At 54.1% G+C, this 21,217-nt stretch overlaps 2 protein-coding genes across 2 annotated transcripts in view; both read right to left on the reverse strand.

The window, feature by feature from the left end:
- Positions 1–3,431: 3,431 nt before the first annotated feature.
- On the reverse strand, positions 3,432–8,122 carry Nr2e3 (nuclear receptor subfamily 2 group E member 3). Its single transcript, XM_042697454.1, has 8 exons — positions 8,041–8,122; positions 6,895–7,021; positions 6,700–6,803; positions 6,344–6,526; positions 6,037–6,194; positions 5,365–5,611; positions 5,033–5,138; positions 3,432–3,610 (listed from the first exon to the last, which is right to left on the reverse strand). Exons 1-8 carry the CDS (start codon positions 8,120–8,122, stop codon positions 3,478–3,480), a joined length of 1,140 nt encoding a protein of 379 aa, XP_042553388.1. The 3' UTR covers positions 3,432–3,477.
- A 6,317-nt stretch (positions 8,123–14,439) lies between these two features.
- Positions 14,440–21,217, reverse strand: part of Thsd4 (thrombospondin type 1 domain containing 4) — a 209,618-nt gene continuing 202,840 nt past the window's right edge. Inside the window, exons 16-18 of the mRNA XM_042697388.1 lie at positions 20,681–20,860; positions 19,138–19,282; positions 14,440–16,480 (exon numbers count right to left, since the gene is read on the reverse strand). Of these exons, the coding sequence (XP_042553322.1) occupies positions 16,254–16,480; positions 19,138–19,282; positions 20,681–20,860 (552 nt within the window). The 3' untranslated portion in view covers positions 14,440–16,253. The remainder of the gene's footprint in view (positions 16,481–19,137; positions 19,283–20,680; positions 20,861–21,217) is intronic.

Genomic DNA, 21,217 nt, shown 5'->3' on the forward strand with positions numbered 1-21,217 from the left:
CCGACCCCTCCCCCCCAAAAAAAGAGTTCCTTAAAAGAAGTGAAAATGGAAACTACCCAAGTTTGGGGGTGCAGCAAAGCACTACTAAAGTTTGCAGCAATGAGAGCCTATGTCAAAAAAGAATAAGCCAAACTAGTTAGAGGAAATTAAGATCTGAGGAAAACCAAAAGAACACATGGTCAATGAAATGGTTCTTCGAAGAGGAAAAAAAAATCTTTGGCTAAAATAACTAAGAAAAAACTGGAAGTGACCCCAACTATATAATATTAAAGATGAAGAAAGAGACAATGGTTATGATACAGAAAAAAGAATTGTTGGGAATTATTTTGAAGAAAAACATGCCAATAATTTGGAAAACTCAGAAGAAATACAACCTATTTCTGCATACATAAGCCCTACCCAAAATTGAACCAAGTACATATGCATGTTTGTATAACTTCTTTATTTTTCATTTTATCTGTTTTTATTGTTTAATTTCTAAAATCTGAATGAACCTGTAACAAGCAATGAAATTGAGTGAGTAAAAAGAAAAAAAAAAGTTTCAAGAGCAAATATCCCCAACAAAGGAAAGCCGAGGACTAGATGGTTTCACAGCTGAATTTCATTAAACTTTGAGTGGGAAAAATGAAACAAAAACTAATACCAGTTCTTTCCCAATTATTACATAGAGTTAGGGAAAGAGCCCTTCCCAACACATGGTATGTGACCAGCATTGCTAGTATTCAGACCTGACAAGGGAACAAAAACAAGGGAGAAAACAAACTATAGTCCAGCATGTTCCTGATAAACATAGATGCAAAAATCGTAAAAGAAACACCAGCAAATCAAACTCAATGGCACATCAAAAAAAAAAAAAAAAAATCACACATCAGAATCCTGTTGACTTCATTTCAGGGGGACAAGGATGGTTTAACATATGCGAATTAACAAGTTAACATCACCGGATTATCAAATACATGCAGAAAAAGCATTTGATAGCTTTCATATCCCTTTATTATAAAAGCCTGAACAAACTATGCAGAGAAGATCCTAACTCAACAATATATAATATACAAAGGTTATATATAGCAAGTCTTACAGGCCAATGTCATTGAATGAGGAGAAAACATTTCCTCTAGGTCAAGGAACAAGATGGAAAGTGAATTCTCACCCAGCTGTTATTCAATATGGTACCAGAAGTGTTGGCGAGGGTACTTAGGCAGAAAAAAAACAAAACTCATTCAAATAGGAAAGGTGTAAATTACCCAATTATGAGGGATACTTCTTTTTTGTGTGTGTGGGGGGTCCAGTCGTGGGGCCTGAACTCTGGGCCTGGGCGCTGTCCCTCAGCTCTTCATCTCAAGGCTAGCGCTCTACCACTTGAGCCACAGCGCCACTTCCGGCTTTTTTTTCTGCTTATGAGGTGCTGAGGAATCGAACCCAGAGCTTCATGCATGCAAGGCAAGCACTCTACCACTGAGCCACCTTCCCAGCCCCTATGAGGGATACTTCTATACATAGAAAAACCACACACAAAAAAAGGTTATTTGAACTGATAAGTGAATTCAGCAAAGTATCAGGATACAAAAATCAGTAATTTTTCTATACACCAATAACATTTTCTGATAATCATGAAAGCCATTCCATTCGCAGTAACTACAAAACCATTAACAAAAAAACATTTAATATGAGCCATTGTGGAGGGAAGACCTCAACGTGAAAATGGCTAAGTCCCTATGAAAGAAATTGGAGAAAGCACTAAATTAATACCAAAATATCTCCCTTGTTCATGGATCAAAAGAAAATTGTTAAAATGGGGCTGGGAAGGTGGCTCAGTGGTAGAGTGCTTGCCTTGCATGCTCGAGGTCCTGGGTTCGATTCCACAGCACCACATAAGCAAAAAGAAAAAAGCCGGAAGTGGTGCTGTGGCTCAAGTGATAGAGCGCTAGCTTTGAGCTGAAGAGCTGAGGGACAGCGCCCAGGCCCAGAGTTCAGGCCCCACGACCGGACCAAAAAAAAAAAAAAAAGAAAATTGTTAAAATGTCCATACGACCCAAACCAATCTGCAGAGTCAAAACACATTCTTCACAAAACTAGGAGAGACAATCCTAAAATTCTGAGCCATCCTATTTCTTTTTTTCTCATTTCTTTTTATGTTAAATTTATATTACACTGAAATCAGAATAGTGAATGATAATTGTGTCTTAAAATATCCTCACTTGACCAAATAAAACCTAGAGATCTAGAAATGACATTTTTTTTCAGGCTTAGACAAAGAATGCATGGTATCTCTCATGTATGCAAGTTACATGTAAATTATAACCATATTTGAAAACATGCAGCACAATATATTGACTGGAATATATTGACTGGAATATGGTGTACACATACATAGGACAGGATTCCAATGGTATAAGTCCTTTGAACAATGAACTTCAGTTTAACAAAATGAACACCAGGAAGCTGAATTTGTGGTATGGTGTGTGTGTGTGTGTGGTGGGGGGGGGGGGGGTGAGGTCGGGGGGGGGGCAGACAAAGGGAGAGGGGAGGATGGGAGAATGCAGTCATAATATTGAGTGCATAGGTGTGGAAATGGAAGCAGGTCACAGGAGGGGGGGAGTGGGGTTGGGGGGTTATGAGGGAGAATGATTGAAGGGGTGACACTGAGCAAGACGTGTCCTCACAAACTGACACGTTCAATTGAAATCCTTTATACAATGAAATATCATTAAAAAAATTAACCCCCCAAACTCAGAGATGTTTTTCAGACTTGCCCCTCGGATACTGCATTTATGACAAACCTAGGAACAGAACAATGCCAGGAGTGGGGAGTTCAAAACCAAGCTGCTTTCAACTTGTGCCTGGACTGTGTGGATGCAGAATGTTCTAGATCCACACCAGACATGGTGTTGGCGTTCCCCCTGCCCCGGGACCAGCCTCCTCCCTGACACCCCAGGCCTCATGTCTCTGATCCAGGTTCCCAGAATGTCTTCTGCCTGGCTTCTTTCATTCAACGTTTGCACCTAGGATGTTTCTCCTCGTTGTCATAAGGACTCACGGTTCACCTTTGGTTAGAGCCGGCTTCACTGTTAGTGCAGTCTGTTAATCCAGGCTATTATGAATGAGGCCACAGTGAATACATGAGTGTTGTATTTCTTGGGGGACAGGGGGTATGGACAGACATTGCTTCTGGTGGAAGGGTGGGAAAAATGTCTACCTTCAGGACACTGTTTCCAGAGGGGCTTCTGTTCCATATTTTTTGTGCTGTAATACTGGGGCTTGAACTCAGGGCCTGAGCACTGTCCCCTAGCTTGTTCAGTCTAGGCTGGTGCTTTATCACTTGAGCCATGGCTTCACTTATGGCTTTTTTTTGCTGGTTAATTGGAGATAAGAGTCTCATAGACTTTTCTGCCAGGGCTGGCTTCAAATCTTGATCCTCAGATCTCAGCATCCTGCGTCTCTGGGATTACAGCCATGAACACTGGCGCCTGGCTTCCACTAGTTTTTGAACATGTCACAGAGTAGCTTCTCCATGGGCGTATTCCCAATGGTCTTGCGGAAGAAGAGGAGCTCGATGCGCTCAGAAGTGATAAACCTCAAAGACGGGAGCAGGAGGAGCAATTTCCCAAACCTGAGCAGGAAAGATGATGCTGTCCATCCAACTTATGGCCAGCTCTGGGCACAGAGTCCTCCCAGGACAAGTCAGAGGAGGAAGGAGGGGAGGGAGGAGGAGCCTAAGGTCTGCAAGGGGAAATTCGGGGAGGACCTAAACCAGTATTGTGGGGTTGCAATCCAATTCCAGCTACTCAGGAGGTTGAGATCTGAGGGTCGAGGTTCAAAGCCAGCCAGGGCAGGAACGTCTATGAGACTCTTACCTCCAGTTGATTGGCAAAACAATGAAATGGAGCTGTGACTCAAGTGGTAGAGCCTTGAGTAAAGAAGCTAAGAGAGGTCCTGAGTTCAAGCCCAGGACCGGCACACACACACACACACACACACACACACACACACACACACACACACACACACGCCACTTGCTAAAGCAAAAATCTCAGGGCCAGTGGGTGGGGGAAAAAGGGAAAAGGGAAGGAGGGGGAGGAAAAGGGAGCCAGGTCCAGCCCTGTGTGATTCCCTCTTCCCAAAGACTCCAGGGTGCTCCCTGGCCTCCCGCCTCAGACTTGGCGTTTGGCAGGAGTTCAAAACACCCAACAAGCTGATCCCAAGGTGCCTTTCTGGCATAATCTGCTGCCTTGGTCTGAACTTAGGAAACCAGCCTGTGCTGGCCTCTCTTCCTGAGAGGTTTTCTGTTTTGTTTTTTGTCAGTCCTGGGGCTTGAACTCAGGACCTGAGCATCATCCCTAATGCTTCTTTTTGCTCAAGACTAGCACTCTACCTACATGAGCCACAGTGCCACCTCCAGCCTTTTCTGTGTATGTGGTGCTGAGGAATCGAACCCAGGGCTTCATGCATGCAAGATAAGCACTCTACCACTGAGCCACCTTCCCAGCCCATGGCCTCTTCCTGTATGAACAAGATTTTCTCTTCTGGTGTGCCCTGCCCTTCTTCCAAGTTCTTTTTTTTTTTTTTTGTCAGTAGTGGGGCTTGAACTCTGCCTGGGCGCTGTCCCTCAACTCTTCAGCTCAAGGTGAGCGCTCTATCGCTTGAGCCACAGCGCTACTTCCAGTTTTCTGAGCGGGTTATTAGAGATAAGAGTTTCACCGGCTTTCCTGCCCAGGCTGGCTTTGAACCTCAATCCTCAGAGCTCAGCCTCCTGAGTAGCTAGGATTACAGGCGTGAGCCATCAGTGCCCAGCCTTCCCAGTTCTTATTGAGTCTCTGCCTCCTTCAGATCCAGGCGGTCCCCCGACCCTTCCACCCTGTGCTGGGGGCACTCGGGGAAGGCAGCAGCTCTGTCCTTCTGGCCCTTCCTTGGACTTGGCACTGGGCCTGGCTTAGAGAAGCCGGACAGATGCTGAGTGAATGGAGCTCCTCATCTTGTCTTGTCTGGGAGCCCAGGGGTGGGAGGTGGGCGGGGTAGAGGGGACCTCTGTCACCTCACGGGCTGGCTGGGGTGACACGCCTTGCTGTGCTGGCTCAGCATCACCTGGGACTGGTCCTGCAAGGCCTCCACATTCTCTGGATCCTTCAGGCCTCGGGTCTCTGCAGAGAGATGGCCCTGAGCTCTCTGCCTCCTTATGGGGGTGCCCAGGATGGACCCCAGGAAGAGAGTGATCTCACCTCTGCTCTGACATCTGCACCCATCCGGGGCATTGGAGGGAGGGGCAGAGACAAGTCCTGGAATTCCCCCACTACTCCCCCAACTCTTTCTGGGGTTCCTTGGGAGACTCAGTACCTAGTTTCTGGAAGGTTCCATGGGAGACTATACCTGGCTTGAAGAGGACCAGGGCCTTCATGCAGGCGAACTCTGTGGGGTCCACAGCCAGGGCCCGGAAGCGGGCAATGGTCTCTTGCAGGAAGCGCATCTCGGCACTGGCCAATGCCACCCGGCTCTGAGAACCACCAGCCCCAGGGGCCTCAGGAGGGGCCAGCAGTGGGCAGCTGTCCAGGGGCAGAGACCACTGAATGGCCCCCAGGAGGAAGAGCTCACTCCACGCCTCTTCCAGCAGAATCACCTGTCCTCCAGGAGGGACAAGTGTCAGGGTGGGCCCATGCCACGATGAGCACACAGCAAGCTCAAACTCCAAGAGGCCAAGGCCGGCTCCCAGAGCCTCCTGAGCTCTGTCCACCCAGGTCCTGGCGTCCGGCACCATCTGGCCCTGTGGGGTCCATCCTGGGCACCCACGAAGGCGCAGAAGCCCAGGAGAGTGGACAGCCTGGACAGTGCCTGAGCTCAGAGCTGCCTGAGCCCCTCAGAGCGGCCTGGAGCAACCCGATCATCCGAGGTCCGCTCCCCACTGCCTTGCAGCCAGATCCCCGCCCGTCCTGGCACTCAGCCCCGAGGCTCTGTGCTGATGGGGGACTGGCTGCGGGCCTGGGGTCCACCAAGGAGAACCCCGGAAACCACAGAACCCATCTCTGGCGGCTGCCCTGGCCCTACCTGGTCCCGGAAGGGCAGATGGGAGAACACGGGCAGGCTCTTCGCCCACTTGACGGCCATGAAGAGCAGGCGAGCCGACGCCTCGTGGATGCCGTCCAGGCCGCAGGGGGACGAGCGGAGCTCGGGGTCGTTGCTGGTGACGTCGATGTTCTCCTCAGCTGCGAGAGGAGGAGGGGACGGTGACCCCGCCCCTGGGGGACCCCCGCCCCTTGGGACTTCGATCCCCTGTACCCCACCCTTGGGGACTCCGGGGACCCCGCCCCTGGGGATCCCCGCCCCCCCCCCCCCCCCCCCGCCCCGCACTTGCCATCCTCGGGCTCCAGCTTGGCGCAGGTCTCCGCGGCGACCAGGCCGGCCAGGAAGCGCTGGCCCAGGGCGCCCCGCGGCCCGGGCCCTGCGAGGGGCGGGGAGGCCGCCAGGGGCGCGGGCCGGGCGTCCGCGCCGTCCAGGGCCTGGGCCAGGCTGCGCGGCTGGCGCTCGTTCTGCACGGCTGGGAGGACAGGGTGGGGACAGGGACAGGGCGAGGAAGGGGTGAGGAAGGGGTGAGGGCGGGTGAGGACCAGGGAAGGAGAGTGAGGGCGGCCGGGAGGGCGCGGACGGGGTGAGGGCGGCGCCCCGCTCTCCCCGCCCCCCCCGCCGCCCCCTCGCCCCTCCCCTGCTCACCGTCCTGGTTCATGCCCGCCTGCAGGCACTTCTTCAGCCGGCAGGCCTGGCACTGGTTGCGGTGGGCCTTGTCCACGGGGCACATGCCCGCCCCCACCTGACACCTGCGGACGGACAAGGGGGATGGGTCCGGGCTCAGGGCCCGCCCCCACCTGACACCTGCGGGAACCCGGACGGGGCGGGGGAGGGGTCCACCTGTACACGAGCCTCCGCCGCACGCTCCTCTTGAAGAAGCCGCTGCAGCCATTGCAGGCATAGATGCCATAGTGCTTCCCGCTGCTGCTGTCCCCGCACACGCGGCACTGGAGCAGGGGGCCGGCGCCTGGGGGCGAGCGGGCGGGGCGGCGGTGGGTGGGCGTGGCCACAGCGTGGGCGGGGCATGGTGGGGGCGTGGTGTGGCGGGCGGGGCCCTGGTGCGGCGGCGGGGGCGTGGTAGGATGGGCGGGCGTGGCGTAATCGTGGGCGGGGCATGGTGGGGGCGTGGTGTGGCGGGCGGGGCCCTGATGCGGCGGCGGGGGCGTGGTAGAATGAGTGGGCGTGGTGTAAGCGTGGGCGGGGCATCGTGGGCGGGGCATCGTGGGCGGGGCATCGTGGGCGGGGCATCGTGGGCGGGGCATCGTGGGCGGGGCATCGTGGGCGGGGCATCGCGGGCGGGGCTAGCTGACGTCCTCGTCGCGCGGGCGGGGTAAGGCGCGGGGCGCGTCGGGCCCGGCGGCGCAGCCCCCCTCATCCTCCCTCGCTCATCCTGTCACCCCGCGGACTCCGGACTCCTGCCTCCACTTCCCCACCTTCGTCCCCTCCCTGTGGGGATCTCAGGCTTGCTCCGCTGCCAGCGCAGACCCCGTCCCCCTTTACTTTCCCCTCCTCCCCCCCCCCCCCCCCCCGCCCGCCCTCAGCCGTCCAGTGCGCTCCACCCGAGCGGGGTCTGGGCTTGGCCAGCGCAGCCCCAGGGCCGAGGCTAAGTGGCTCCGTTCCTCTCTGTGCCAGCTCCGGCTGTGCGTACTGCCCCCCCCCCCCCCCCCCCCCCCCGCCAAACGCCTCCGCGAGGGCGGGCACAGCTGCTGGGTTTCCCCGGATCCCCCCAGGCCGGCCCCACCTGCCCCATCTCCCCCCCAAACCCCACCCCAGGCCCGCCCCACCTGCCCCATCTCCCCCCCAACCCCCCCCCAGGCCGGCCCCACCTGCCCCATCTCCCCCCCAAACCCCACCCCAGGCCCGCCCCATCTCCCCCCACCCCAGGCCGGCCCCACCTGCTCCATCTCACCCCCCCCAGACCCCACCCCAGGGTTGGCCCCACCTGCCTGTTCCCCCAGACTCTACCCTTGGTGGGGGGGCGCGCACCTGCGGGGTCCTCCCCTAGGCTCCAATTCCCTGGAGACTCTTTCCTGGAGCCAGGCACCGCGGTGGCCGAGCTGGAGCTCATGGCGCTGCTGGCCTGGGGATGCACGTGGGAGGCTGCTGATCGCTGCCTCAGTCTACCTGTCTCTCTCTTCTGTACCTCCCTGCCTCTCTTCTCTGAATCCGGAGCTTCTGGACCTCCCTGCTGCCCCAGCTTCCGCTCCCTACTCAGTTATAATCCCATTAATCTTTACTGTCTCCATGGGATCAGCAGGCCACACCTTCGCCCTGCCTGAGCCCTGCTGCCTGAGCCCCCTCCCCGCAAGCTCTGGGGTCCCCCAAGTCCCAGCGCCCTCAGCTGCTGGTCATGCAATGTCCCCTGGCAGGGCCTCGGTGTGGTTCCACTTTCCCCGGGGCTCCAGATTGCCTGGGGAGTGGCATGTGTCTGCAGGAGAGCACTAGTGTGTATGCACAAGTGTACATGAGTGTGCGTGCACGTGCACACCCGTCCTTGCATACATAGAGTCCACCTCGGGTCCTGAGCTGCTCTCCACCAGTCTCTTCATATAGGACCCCACAAGGAAGCTGGCAGGTGTCTGTGGGGGTGGTGTCCGTGTGGGCTCCCGGCTGACCTCCTGCCACGGGAGCCTGTGTGAACCCCTCTGAGCAAGTGCTCAGAGCAAAGTAGCTGCGAACTGGGTGATTATAAATTCATGCTGGTTCCTCCTGGGGTTTAGCCAGGGCATGAGGAAAAGAGGGTGCTGGGCTGTCATTCCTTCTTCTTGGGGTTCTTGGTTTTACTGAGGTCAGAGCCACATTTGAAAAAGACCCTTTCCTTTCTCTGCTTCTCTGTCTCCCTCTCCACACCCTATTCTAGGCCCAACACGACCCCTGCTGGTCTGGGGGGTCAGGGAAACCCCATCCTCAGCAAGCCTGGCCTTCCAGCCTAGAAGGTACATGAAGTTTCTGGAAGGATCAGGGCGTTGAGGGACAGAAGGGGGTGGCATGGTGTGTGTGGGGTTCGCTCTTGCTGTGGCAGAGAAGCACGGCTGGGGTTTGAAGTCAGCTCTGGGCTTGGTGAGCTGATCCACTTTCTGGAGCCTGGAAGATGGAGGCCTGGCAATGGAGGTCTCTGTCCTTCCCTTCCCAGGGGCCTACTGGAGCCACTGAAGCCAAGGGCACCTTGGAAAAGGGGGTGGAGCTCTGTCCTTGCTGAAGGACCACACGGTCTGCGCCCAACGTGTCCCCAGCTCGAGTCCAAAGGGCCCAGCTGGCCCATCGTCCTGTCCCTGAGCCCGAGGATGCAGGGGGCACCTGGGGACAAGGTACACAGAGCCGCAGTGGGAAACGAGGCCTTGTTCTAAGATCCTGTTCTTCCTGGCCCCATTTGTCTTCCTGGCCGGCCCCAGGCAGCTGATTGCCTAGGCTGAAGCTGCCCAGTAATGTGGGGATGGAGGCCGACAGCTGGCCTTTGGCCTCCAAGTGCCGGCTCCATTTCCTCTGGCTTTAGCAGCTGGAAGGCTGCGCTGGGTGGAGAGGGCGTGTGGAGGAGGAACTGGGAGGGGTGAGGGTGGAGGGGCCTGGGGATCACCAGGTGCAAGATGCTCCTTCTTCAGGGGACACATTAGAGGAAAGGGGAGGGGTGAAGCAAAGGGTGTGGGTGTGAGGGTGGGGTGGGGTGGGGGAACCTGCAGATGGAAGTTTCTAGGAGTGGGTAAAGCTTGAGCTTGGCTGAGTGGGGGGATTTATTCCATTGGAAGTCTACATTTCCTCCTGTTTTGCAGTTGGACTGCAAAGCCGGTCTTCTCAGTGACTGATCTGTAGCCCACACCTGTAATCCCAGGCCTAGCTCCGCCCCACAGAAGCCTCAGCATTGGGGAGGAGCCAGAATCTAGCCAAGCTCTAAGGTTGAGGGTTGGTGGGGGGGGGGGAAGGGGGGAGGAGGTCCTTCTCAATCTGTGATTGCCAGCTGCTAGGGCAGACACCAAAGGATTTACTCAGCTCAAAGCCTCGAATCTGCTGACAAAGCCACCAGAGGCCACCTTGCTACTAATACAGTTATTCCCCCAGGGGACAGGTCAGCAACTTCCGCTGACTCCCCAGAGGCTTTGGGGGTGGCGATGGGACAAGAAGGTGATTGCTGATACAGGCCGCAGATGTGGCCTCCTTCTTAGAGCCTTGCAGGGCAAAGCCGCTGTTTCCCCGCCCTCTCCCCGTACCCTCCCCTCCCCAGGCCCCACCTGTCTAGGCCTAGGGAAGCCCTGCTCTTCTGCTCTGAAATGGCCCATTGCCAGTCAGGTTAGCAGGCTGGCCCTACACTCATTCCTGCAACTTCAGGTTTGGGGTAAAGTCTGTTCTCAGCACTGGTTCACCAGTACTGCAATTTGCCTTCAGGGCCTCTTGCTAGACTAGCACTTGAATGCCCCCCCCCCCCCACACCCCCAAGTCACCCTCTTCAGTTTTAGTTTGTTTTTCAAATATGGCCTCATGCTCTTGCCCAGTCTGGCTTCAGATTGCTCTCCTCTGCCTACCAGTGCCTTCTCTGCAGCTGGGATTACAGGTGTGCACTACCAACACCTGGCTTCTTTGGGGATTTCTTTAAAAATACTGGGCTGTCTCCACTGTGGTGCTAAGTGCAGGGGAGCCTAGGCCCTGGAGAAGTTCATGGGAATGTAATGACACGGCTGCTCATGCAGCGATTTTAGCAAAGCACCTGTCGGCAGGCAGCTGCCTACATTACATTTTTCTTGCAGTGGGCGGCGACAGCCACTCCGACACGGGAAACTAAGTACAAAACTAAGTACAAAGCAGCGTCTCCAGCTGGCCTCCACGTCCCAGAATATCTGGCCGGAGATCATAGGACGCCTTTCTCCTTGGCTGGATGGACCGCATCAATGGCTGCTTTTTCTAGAGCTGGAAGGAAGGCAGACACCAGCAGGAATGTTCTTAATAAAAAGCCTCTTTCTTCTCTTTGAGATAACATTTAGGAATAATCAGATATTGCTCTCAGCCCTGGACTCATGGACTCTGCTTCCCCCCCTCCCCCGGGGGTGGGGTGGGGTGGGGTTAAAAGGCCTGAGCCATCCCAAAGGGCCAGCAGACACAAAGTACCCAGTCCTGGGCCACCTCTTTGTTTGGCTCACGTGGGAAAGCTGGCGAAGGCTGGCAAGGACCAGGATGGTTTCTGGGTCTCTCCCTCCCTCCTCCTCAGCCCTCCAAGAGAAGGATTCCTTGCCATACACATTTGCCAGCTGAGTGTGCTATAGACACCATGGTAGAATTCTTACCACAAGCCACGTTCATGCCAGTGGCTCACTCCTGTAATCCTAACTACTCAGGAGGCTGAGGTTTGAGGATCGTAGTTCAAAGCCAGCCAGGGCTGACAAATCCAGGCGAACTTTATCTCTAATTAAGCAGCAAAAATTTGGGAGTGGAGGTATGACTCAAGCGGTAGAGTGCCAGTCTTGAGCAAAATAAGCAAGAATGAGAGGCCCTGAGTTCAAGCCCTAGAGGTGCACAAAGAACATCAAAATTCTCAGCATGAGCTGGAATTTTCCTGTTTGGGAGCGGCTGTCCTCTGGCCCCCCTTTTACCCCCACACAGCTGTGGCCTGGTCAAATCACTTCTCTGGATGGCAGCCATAAGGATATAGCGATGGACAAACCTCACCAGTGAGGGTTCAGGCCTGAATCAGTGGCCACCCAAGTTCACTAAGGGGTAAAAATAAAATAAAAAATAAAAATAAAAATAGGGAATCAAGGCTGATTTGACATACTTGCAATTCCAAGCACATCCACCAGAGGGAGGCACCATCTCATCTGAACATCTAGATGCCAGTTCCCACTTCAACCACTTGTGCTGGGATCTGAACTTTCAGAAGACACGTTATCAGCCCATGCTGACGACTCCAACAGAGGATTCAAATGCTCAGAGAGGATTCCTGGCAAAGGCTAACACAGTTTGTTTTTCTCTATCAAAGCACCTAAACGATGCTTATTGCAAGCCATGCTGGTACCAGCTGTGTTTTGTGGATGGCCATGGTTCCCGTGTGTGCATGCACATGCGTCTGCATGAGTGTGTGTGCATGCATGTGTGTTGAATGGCCTTAAGGATCAGGTTACCCAGACTGGGGGCGTGGGGAAGTGAGCAGGAAGGACATTTACTGAGCTAAGCAGCTGGGGGGAGGAAGGGGAGATGGGCTGTTCACATGAAGCTAGAATCTGAACCGCGCCTGTCAGTCACCTTTGTGACGTCACACTTCGTGGAAGGAAGAGGAAGTGTGGCTGTGGGACAGATAGTCAGCTGATCCACTCCCAAAGCTCACTGGGAGCAGGGGGCAGACTGGGAGCAGTTGAGAACCCAGGCCTGGGCCTGAGAGCCAGGAAGTTGTGTGTTACCTGCAGGTGGCTTAGAGATTGATGGCTGATGTTGAGCACCTGGGAGCTCTGTGGTATGCTGGAGGGGGCCGGGCCTGCAGAGCCAGGAACTTTGCAGCTGCAGATCGGACTGTGTCAGGCAGTGTGGCCATCTGGCTAGCTCTGCCTCCAGCTTCAGCCAGGGGCTCGCAGAGAGCCCTGGGCCATCAGTGCCCTGATCACAGCCCGCTCTCCTCCAGTGGGGACCAGTGCAAGGCTAGGCCCTATGGCGGCGGCGGCGCAGCTGTGTGAATCTCTGGCTGCTTCATGCTTCTAGAGACCCCAGTGCTGTTCACACTTGAGTGGCACCGGTAACTTCTAGAGAAAACAGTGATCATGACATCCTCCAAGGAATGAAATCCTTTCATGTTCTATTATCCTGCTGTAAAATCGAAGTTGTGAAATCAAAGGAGATTAATTCACACGAGTCTAGTCAGCTTGCCTTTGTGAAAGTTTTGGATCACAGTGGGGTCAAAAGTAATCATTTTATTTATTTATTTTTGCTATTCCTGGGGCTTGAACTCAGGGCCTGGGCTCAAGGCTAGCACTTTACTACTTGAACCACAGCACTACTTCCAGCCTTTTCTGTGTATTGTGGAACTGAGGAATCAAACCCAGGGCTTCATGTATGTGAGGCAAGCACTCTACCACTGAGCCACCTTCCCAGCCCAAAAGTGATCATTTTAAAAATCAAAAGAAATGTCACAAAACAAAAATGCAAAACCACCCTGCCCGTCCGCCAGCTTGAAGGACCCAGGCCGTCCTGAGCAGTCCCTGTGGATCTGCTCCCAAAATCTGCCTCCCCAAAGCACAGGGGGCCCCGGGAGGAGGGAAAGAGGGAGTGCGCTTTACTGGGGATGAAGTGAGAACCAGGTCTAAAGTGATGTCCCACAGAGCAGATGCTTGCAGACTGCAATGTCTCATTCTTATTTTTGTTTTGGCCTTGTACTGCCAGCCAGGTGCTCTTCCACTTGATCCATCTCCCCCTCAGCCCTTTGTGATATCATCATTTTTTAATGATGTAGACCCAGTCTGGCCTCCATAGCTGAGGTACTAGCACATACCGCCACACCTGGCTTACTGGTTAAGATGGGGAATCTTTTGAACTTTTGCCAGAGCTGGCCTTGAACTGTGAGTCTCCGGATCTCCACCCAGTTAGCGGGGATTACAGGCATGAACCACAGCTCCTGGCCCCAAGTCCTCAATGTTGATAATGGGCGGAGTCATCTGGGGTACAGATCAGCATTGTGAACTCCCGGATCCTGCCTGGGGGAGGCTTGAACACCCTAAGGGCTGACACAGTTAGAAAATGCTGCAAAAACAGTTTTCCTCTCCCTATTCCCCACACGAACAGGTGCACAGGCAACTCCGATGCACTCTACCAGCCCTAAAGAAATGGCTGTGTTTTCTGCATTGGGAAGAAGGCTGAATCAGGACCAGAGAGAAAACACACACACACACACACACACACACACACACACACACACACGTGAACGAAGCAGGTTTATTGCATTTTTACAATAAAAATAAATTAGTCATACACAAAAATAGTTGTCACTTTTACCGAAAACAGATCGCATTTACCCATAATCCACCTCTCCTCCCACCTTTATGTAATAATTTAACACTACCAAGGAGACATGGAGGTCGCCCAGGGCCTGGGCCAGGCTGGGCCTGCGGTGTCGGCAGAGGGAATGTACTGCCCTGTCCTCCCAGCCCTCCCTGATGCGGCCAGCCCGCCTGTGCCGGCTGCCAGCAAGCTACTGGGAGAAGTGGGGTGGGGTGGGGGAGGAGGAAGAAGGAGAAAAGGAGGAAGATTTAAGACAGGGGCTGGGAAGGTGGCTTGGTGGTAGAGTGCTTGCCTAGCATGCAGGAAGCCCTGGGTTCAATTCCTCAGTACCACATACACAGAAAAAGCCAGAAGTGGTGCTGTGGCGCAAGTGGTAGAGCGCTAGCCTTGAGCAAAAGAAGCTCAGGGACAGCGCCCGGGTCCTGAGTTCAAGCCCCAGGACTGGCAGAAGAAAAAAAAAGATTGAAGACAGGAAGGGGGCAATGATCCAGGCACAGACCCGGAGGGCGCCTTGAGAGGAGGCGCAGGGGTTCAAATCCACCATGAACCCGCCAGGGAGCTTCCATGGGCACAGCACAGAACCCCCACCCCCCTCCCCACAAACACCTCGTGTTTGCAAAGAACAAAAGAGTAAGTGAGAACAAAACAAATCCTCTGTCAGACTAGATGGAGGGGGCTGTGGGGGCATTTATGTTCACTGAGGCCAGGGCTCTGCATCTGGAAGGTTCCAGTAGTGCTGAGGCCAAGGGCCCCAGTGTCTGGATGTTTCCACCATCTCGTGATCACTTTGGCCTGGTCCCCCGGGGTCTTCATGGAACCAGGAATGAGGAGGCTCAGGAGGCCTAGGATGGAACTGGTTTGTGCCGGCGCAGGTGCACTAGAGAGATCAGTGAATGGCCTGGCCAGGTCTAGGCCTGGCCTCCATGCTAGTATAGGCCCTGGGCAGGCAGTCATGTTGAGTCTGCTGCGCAGGTGCAGTGTGGCTGGACCGGCAGAGCCCTGACCATGTTGCTTGTGATCTCTGCAACAGAGAACCACAGCTCAACCCAGCTTCAAAACACGATCCTCACATCCCAGCCTCCTGAGTAGCTGGGATTACAGGCGTGAGCCACTCGTGTGCTTTGTTGATCTTTGGGAGGAAAAAAACAAAACAAAACAAAACACCATAGCTTTCCTTTACCTAGTTGTGAAATTCAGAGTAGAGACTGAGGCAGTGCCGGCTTCAGGAATATAAAACAGTATCAAGATATAAATTTAAATTCCACCTTTCAACCCATGAAGGGCAGGTGGTGAGGCCGGAGGAGGAGGAGGAGGCAGCCCAGACCCTGGGAGAGACAGGGAGACACGGGTGCTGTATGTGGGGGTACAGCGGGTTTCTGGGCTTCCCCTCCGCTGCTCGCAGGCCCTGCAGGGTGAGCTGTGCTAGAAGACAGGAGCTGGAATGAGAATCTAGGAAAACAGCCAGGATTGGTGAACACCAACAGGAATGAACTGGGGGAACCACAGCTGTGTTGGAAGAAGGGGGTAAGGCGTGGGAGGGGGGATGGCAGGGAAGTGGGGATCCTGTCCCTGGACAGGAGGGACCCCTGTGGCTCTCCTGTCTCCTGGGACCGTTGGCTTGAGGACGGACTTTGGTAAGATCTGCAGAGCCATCAGAAAGGCCCCGTGACTCTGTCACAGAAGGGAGAAGGGACATCTAAAGACACCTAAAACACCAGTGCTGGTGTTGGACTTGGTTCGGGGCCGGCCATCTTCTCCATCCACCTCTGGGTCAGCAAAGCAGCCGCCTTCACTCTGTCGTGGCTGGTTGGTGGGCGAGGCTGTGCGTGGACCATGGCGGTGGGCCCTTGGCTCTGCCCCTGAGCAGCGTCTCCGTGGCCTTGTCCGTGGAGTGGGGTAATGCTCAGTCCTCCCATCTTGGGGTGGCGTCCGTGGCCCCCGGTGCCACAAAGCCTGGCTCTCTGTGACTGCTGCCCCTGTCGGGGGGGGCATGGTGCACGCATGGCCGGCTCAGGCCCCAGCACCACATAAAGGGGCCCAGGACAGGAGGCGCTGCCCTCGTCATAACCCAGTGGGTGCTTTTGATCAGGCCGGTGGGCCTGGGGACCAGGCAGTGCTTGCGTAGCAGGATGGGGAGAGGGCTGTGTTGGCGGTGGCCGGGCACCTAGGCCCCGGCTCTAGGGAGCCATTAAGAGTACTGTGCACACAGCACCTGGACCACGCGGGGAGCTTCAGAAGGCAGGGGTGGTGGTGGCTTTGTCGGTGCCAGGCCCGCGGCTGTCTGAGGGCAGTGGCGCGGCCCTGCCCTCTGGGCTGCGTTTCCTGCGCCCCGGGGAGCCGGCCCGGCGTGCCACACGGGCACAGGAAACACAGCAGGCGCCCTGGTAGTACTGGTAGATGCACAGCCGTGCCTGCACCACCACGTTGCAGTTGAAGTACTTGTCCTGGCAGCTTGCATCTGCAGGGGAGCAGGGGAGGGAACATGGGTGTCAGAAAAGATCCTGAGCCATCCAGATGCTGGTGGCTCACGCCTGTCATCCTAGCTACTCAGGAGGCTGAGATCTGAGGATCGAGGTTCAGAGCCAGCCCGGGCAGGAAAAGTCTGTGAGACTCTGATCTCTAATGAACCACCAGAAAACCGGAAGTGGCGCTGTGGCTCAAATGGTAGAGTGCTCGCCTTGAGCTGAAGAGCTGAGGAACAGCGCCCAGGCCCAGAGTTCAAGCCCACAAAAGGCCCAGCCAAAGAACCTCCCCCCCCCTTCAAAAAAAAATCCTGGCCCAGAGCCCTTTAGATAGGGAGGGGGCACCTCCTACAGGTGACAGAACCCCCAGTGAGGCTTGTCATTCTTAAATATTCCTGCATTCTTTGCTTTCTTGTTCTGCCAACCACAGGGGTGTGAACTCAGGGCCTCCCACGCACCTTTAGTTTTTTCATTCACAGCTCTACTACTTGAGCCACAGCTCCACGTTGGGCTTTTTGGTAGTTATTTTGAGAATAAGGATGTCATGAATTTGTCTGCTTGGGCTGGTTTTGAACTTCGATCCTCAGCATCCTGAGGATTATAGATATGAGCAGCATACCTGGATCAACCCCCCCCCCCCCCCATGGGGCTTGAATTCAGGGCCTGGGTGCTGTCCCAAGGCTAGCAATCTACCACTTTGAGCCACACCTCTGATTTTCCGGTGATTTATTGGAGATAAGAGTCTTACAGACTTTTCCTGGCCCGGCTGGCTTTGAACTGTGATCCTCAGATCTCAGCCTCCTAAGTAGCTAGGATGACAGGTGTGAGCCACCAGTGTCTGGCTTTCCAATCTTCTTTCCTATTGTAAGTGAAGCCTTTTACATAGTTTTGTTTCTCAGTCTTGCTGAATTGCTCCCCAGATTCTCTCTCTGAACCAGGGGTGACTGTTTATGCCCTTTGCAGAATACATGTTGTATTTTTTCCCCCACCATGCGGTGATTTTGGCTGAGCTAGTGACCACACGATCAGCCCAGAAGCTTGGGAATTACATCACACACAGAGTAGTATTTAAGTCCCTGCTGAGAAATGCTCTTTCTATCTCCTATTTCCTAATTTAGATACATTTTTACAAAAATGATTCATGAAACCCTGTATACAGAACAGAGCCAAATCTTTGTTGTTCACTGGGCTGGAAGGATCCTCGCCCATTCTGTGGATTTTCTTATCCCTTTGTTTATGGTGGTGTTTGATAAGCAGAAATTACATATTTTAGTGTAATGGATAGGGTAGCATTTTCCTTTGTAGTCCGTATTTTTGTTTTTCATTTTAAGAAATCCTTACTTGGAAAAAAAATTTCTCCTATAGTTTCTCTTAAAAGTTTTTGTCCTATTTATTTCTTGGAGGTAGTGAGGACTGAACTCAGGCTTCAAGCTTAATAAGTACTCTGCTACTGGAACCAAAACTCTAGTCCTCTGGCTTTTTCGTTTTATTGTTTGTTTCTTTGTTTGCTTCAGACAGGATCTCACGCTTTTGCCTAGCCAGCCTTGGACAGTGATCCTCCTACTTTTTGCTTAAGTAGCTGATATTATAGTTATGTGCCACAATTGCTTTAGCAGTGACAGTACAATTTTGAGCCAGATCAAAGACAACCAAATTTTGTCTCTATATCCTATTTTGTTAATTGTGTAGTTTGAGTGGATTTTATATAACTGACGGCTAACGCTCTCCCCGCCCCCCTCCCCACCTCCCGGCTTTGAAAAGCCACCACAGACAAATGTCAATAACCTAGAGTGGTAGAAAAAGAAAAGGAAAAAACACCTCTCTTATCATATCCTATTAGTCAGCAACCTTTGACACGTCTGGGGCTGAGTAACAGGCCTTCAGCAAGCCTGAATGGGTTACGGCCGTCATGCCCCGCTTTCGATCATCACTCCCAAGGAAATGGAAAGTCCTGCTGTCTGTAATGAACCATGACCGCTCCACGCCAGAGACAAGCAGGCAACTCTCTGTACACGACTCTTCCAAGTTGCCTTATGCAACCTTGCACCAAACAATGTGAGCAACGATCGTGCACCCAAATTTAAATTAAGTTTCAGCTGTGTGGGTTACGCTCATGCCAATGAACATTTTGGTGTGCCCGCATGCATGCAAGTCTTTCAATGTTTATTTCCTCAGCCTGGTGGACACTGTGTTGTTACCGATTGCAATGCATTTCCCCAAGACATGTGTCTAAAGCAGTTTCTTTGGGATCTTTCCTTTTTTTTCCTTTTGTTGGTCATGGGGCCTGAACTCTGGGCCTGGGCGCTGTCCCTCAGCTCTTCAGCTCAAGGCTAGCGATCTACCACTTGAGCCACAGCGCCACTTCTGGCTTTTTCTGCTTATGTGGTGCTGAGGAATCAAACCCAGGGCCTCATGCATGCAAGGCAAACACTGTACCACGGATCCACCTTCCCAGCCCCAATCTTTCCTAGTTTTCTCCCTCTCCCTTCCATGCAACGACGTGTTATAAACTATAGAGCCGGGAATCTGCTGCTGTTGTGACCTCCTGAACCCTGGGAGAAACGTGGGGTCATGCACCCCTGGCGTGTCCACCCTGGAGGACTTTCCACAGAGCTGAACAAACCGTGGCCCTTGGGCACCGGGCGCCACTCACCCACTTCCGGGAGGCAGTCCTGAGGGTTACAGGACTCTCGCTCTTCTGGCTTCAGGTGGGGGTCGCAGAGGTCACTGAGGGTCATGTCATCTGACAGACAGCGTACTTCCCGGACCCGGAAGCCACCCTGGCAGGTCTTGGAGCACTGGAGGCATCGAGGGAAGAAGTTAGATCATGTCCACGGGGTGGGGGCCCATGGAGTGGGCTGGGCGATCTCGAACATCTCTAAGGATGCTGAACTTGGGAGAAACAGCCACACTGCCATCAACCAGGCCACCCGTGTCCCATCTCCACCGCCTCCCCCCCCCCCCCCCCAAACTGTCCTCTGTCTCCAACCAAGGATCCTTCCATTCCTACCACTGCTACACCTAAGTGAACAAGCAATAGTATCCGATTATCTTTTTGTTTCTTTGCTGGTTCTGGGGATTGAACTATGAGCCTGGGCATTGCTCCTGAACGTTTGTGCTCTAGGCTAGCACTCTACCATTTGACCTACAGCTCCATTTCTGGTCTTTTTTTTTTTTTGGGGGGGGGGGTCGATTGTAGCAGCTTGAACTCTGGGCCTGAGTGTTGTCCCTGAGCTCTTCAGCTCAAGGCAAGCACTCTATCACTTGAGCCACAGTGCCGCTTCCGGTTTTCTGGTGGTTAATTGGAGATAAGAGTCTCAGGGATTTTCCTGCCCAGGCTAAACTGCGATCCTCAGATCTCAGCCTCCTGAGTAGCTAGGATTACAGGTATGAGCCACCAGTGCCCAGCCATTTCTGGCTTTTTGTAGTTCATTGGAGGTAAGAGTCTCATGGACTTCCCTGCCTGGGCTGGCTTTCAACCTTGATCCTCAGATCTCAGCCTCCTGAGTAGCTAGGATGACAGGTGTGAGCCACCAGCACCTGGTCCTTATTTTTAAATACACATCCATTGGCCCTATTTTTACTTGTCTTGTGAATCTCATAAATTTTCAATCATTTTTTTTCCCCTTAAAAATCAGGGTCAAGCCAGGTACAGATGGCTCGCTTCTATCACCTGAGCCATGCCCCCGGGGAAGATCATCATCATGACTGAGATAGCACTCATCTTAGCAGAGTTGCTTCCTGAGAACTTTTCTTTTTTTGCCAGTCCAGGGGCTTGAACTCAGGGCCTGGGCACTGTCCCTGAGCTTCTTTTGCCCAAGGCTAACACTCTACCACTTGAGTTACAGCGCCACTTCTGGCTTTTTCTGTTCATGTGGTGCTGAGGAATCGAACCCAGGGCTTCATGCATGCTAGGCCAGTGCTCTACCACTAAGCCACATTCCCCACCTTCCTGAGGATTTCTACCATGTAGAAATCAAGATTGGCAGTGACTCCCTGCAGTAGACTGCCATAGGGGAGGTAAACTGTTCTGTGGACAGCCTAGGCCCGACCACCCTAGTGTGTATAGACCGCCCTGTGGTCTAGGGATGGGCCTGGTACGTGTGGGCTTCTCCATGGTCCAGGCAAGGCCCCGGTGGGTGGGGCCTGGTGAGTAGTTGCAGCAGAGGCCCTGTGCAAAGCATGCTGGGACTCACCGCGCTCCACTCGGTGCTGAACCAGGTGGCCCCGCAGGGCTGGCGGCGGCAGGGCTGCTGTCTGGGGGGCCGCTCCAGGGAGGAGCACTCTTGGGGATCCAGCACCACGAAGGCATCCTCGTCCTTCCGCATGCAGATCACCTCCCTCTGCTGAACCCCGCTGCCGCACTCCACGGAGCACTGAGGAGAGCGGGGCAGGGACAGATGGGGACAGGACTGTGGTGACCACTCAGCGGGGCACAGCCCTGGGGGACATGGCCAGGTCCGCAGGGAAGAAGCTGCAGTGGATTCCGGGTTTCCTGACAGCTCTGTCCACCGAGTGGAGTCAGCGCCCATACTCCCTCCAGGGGACACTGGCTTCTGGCCATGTCCCTTCTGTCCCTTAGTGAGACATCTCCAGGTTAAAGCCATGGCCGATCCTCTGGCTCTTAGGAGGCTCTGGGAGTGTGAGCAGATTAACCTCTGAGCCCGCACACCTGTGCAGGGACTCACACAAGCAGACGCTCTGGACACAGGACAGCGACCCCTGCTGGCCCA

Source organism: Dipodomys spectabilis, unplaced genomic scaffold (genome assembly GCF_019054845.1).
Source record: "Dipodomys spectabilis isolate Male_0828 unplaced genomic scaffold, ASM1905484v1 ptg000219l, whole genome shotgun sequence".
NCBI lineage: Eukaryota > Metazoa > Chordata > Mammalia > Rodentia > Heteromyidae > Dipodomys > Dipodomys spectabilis.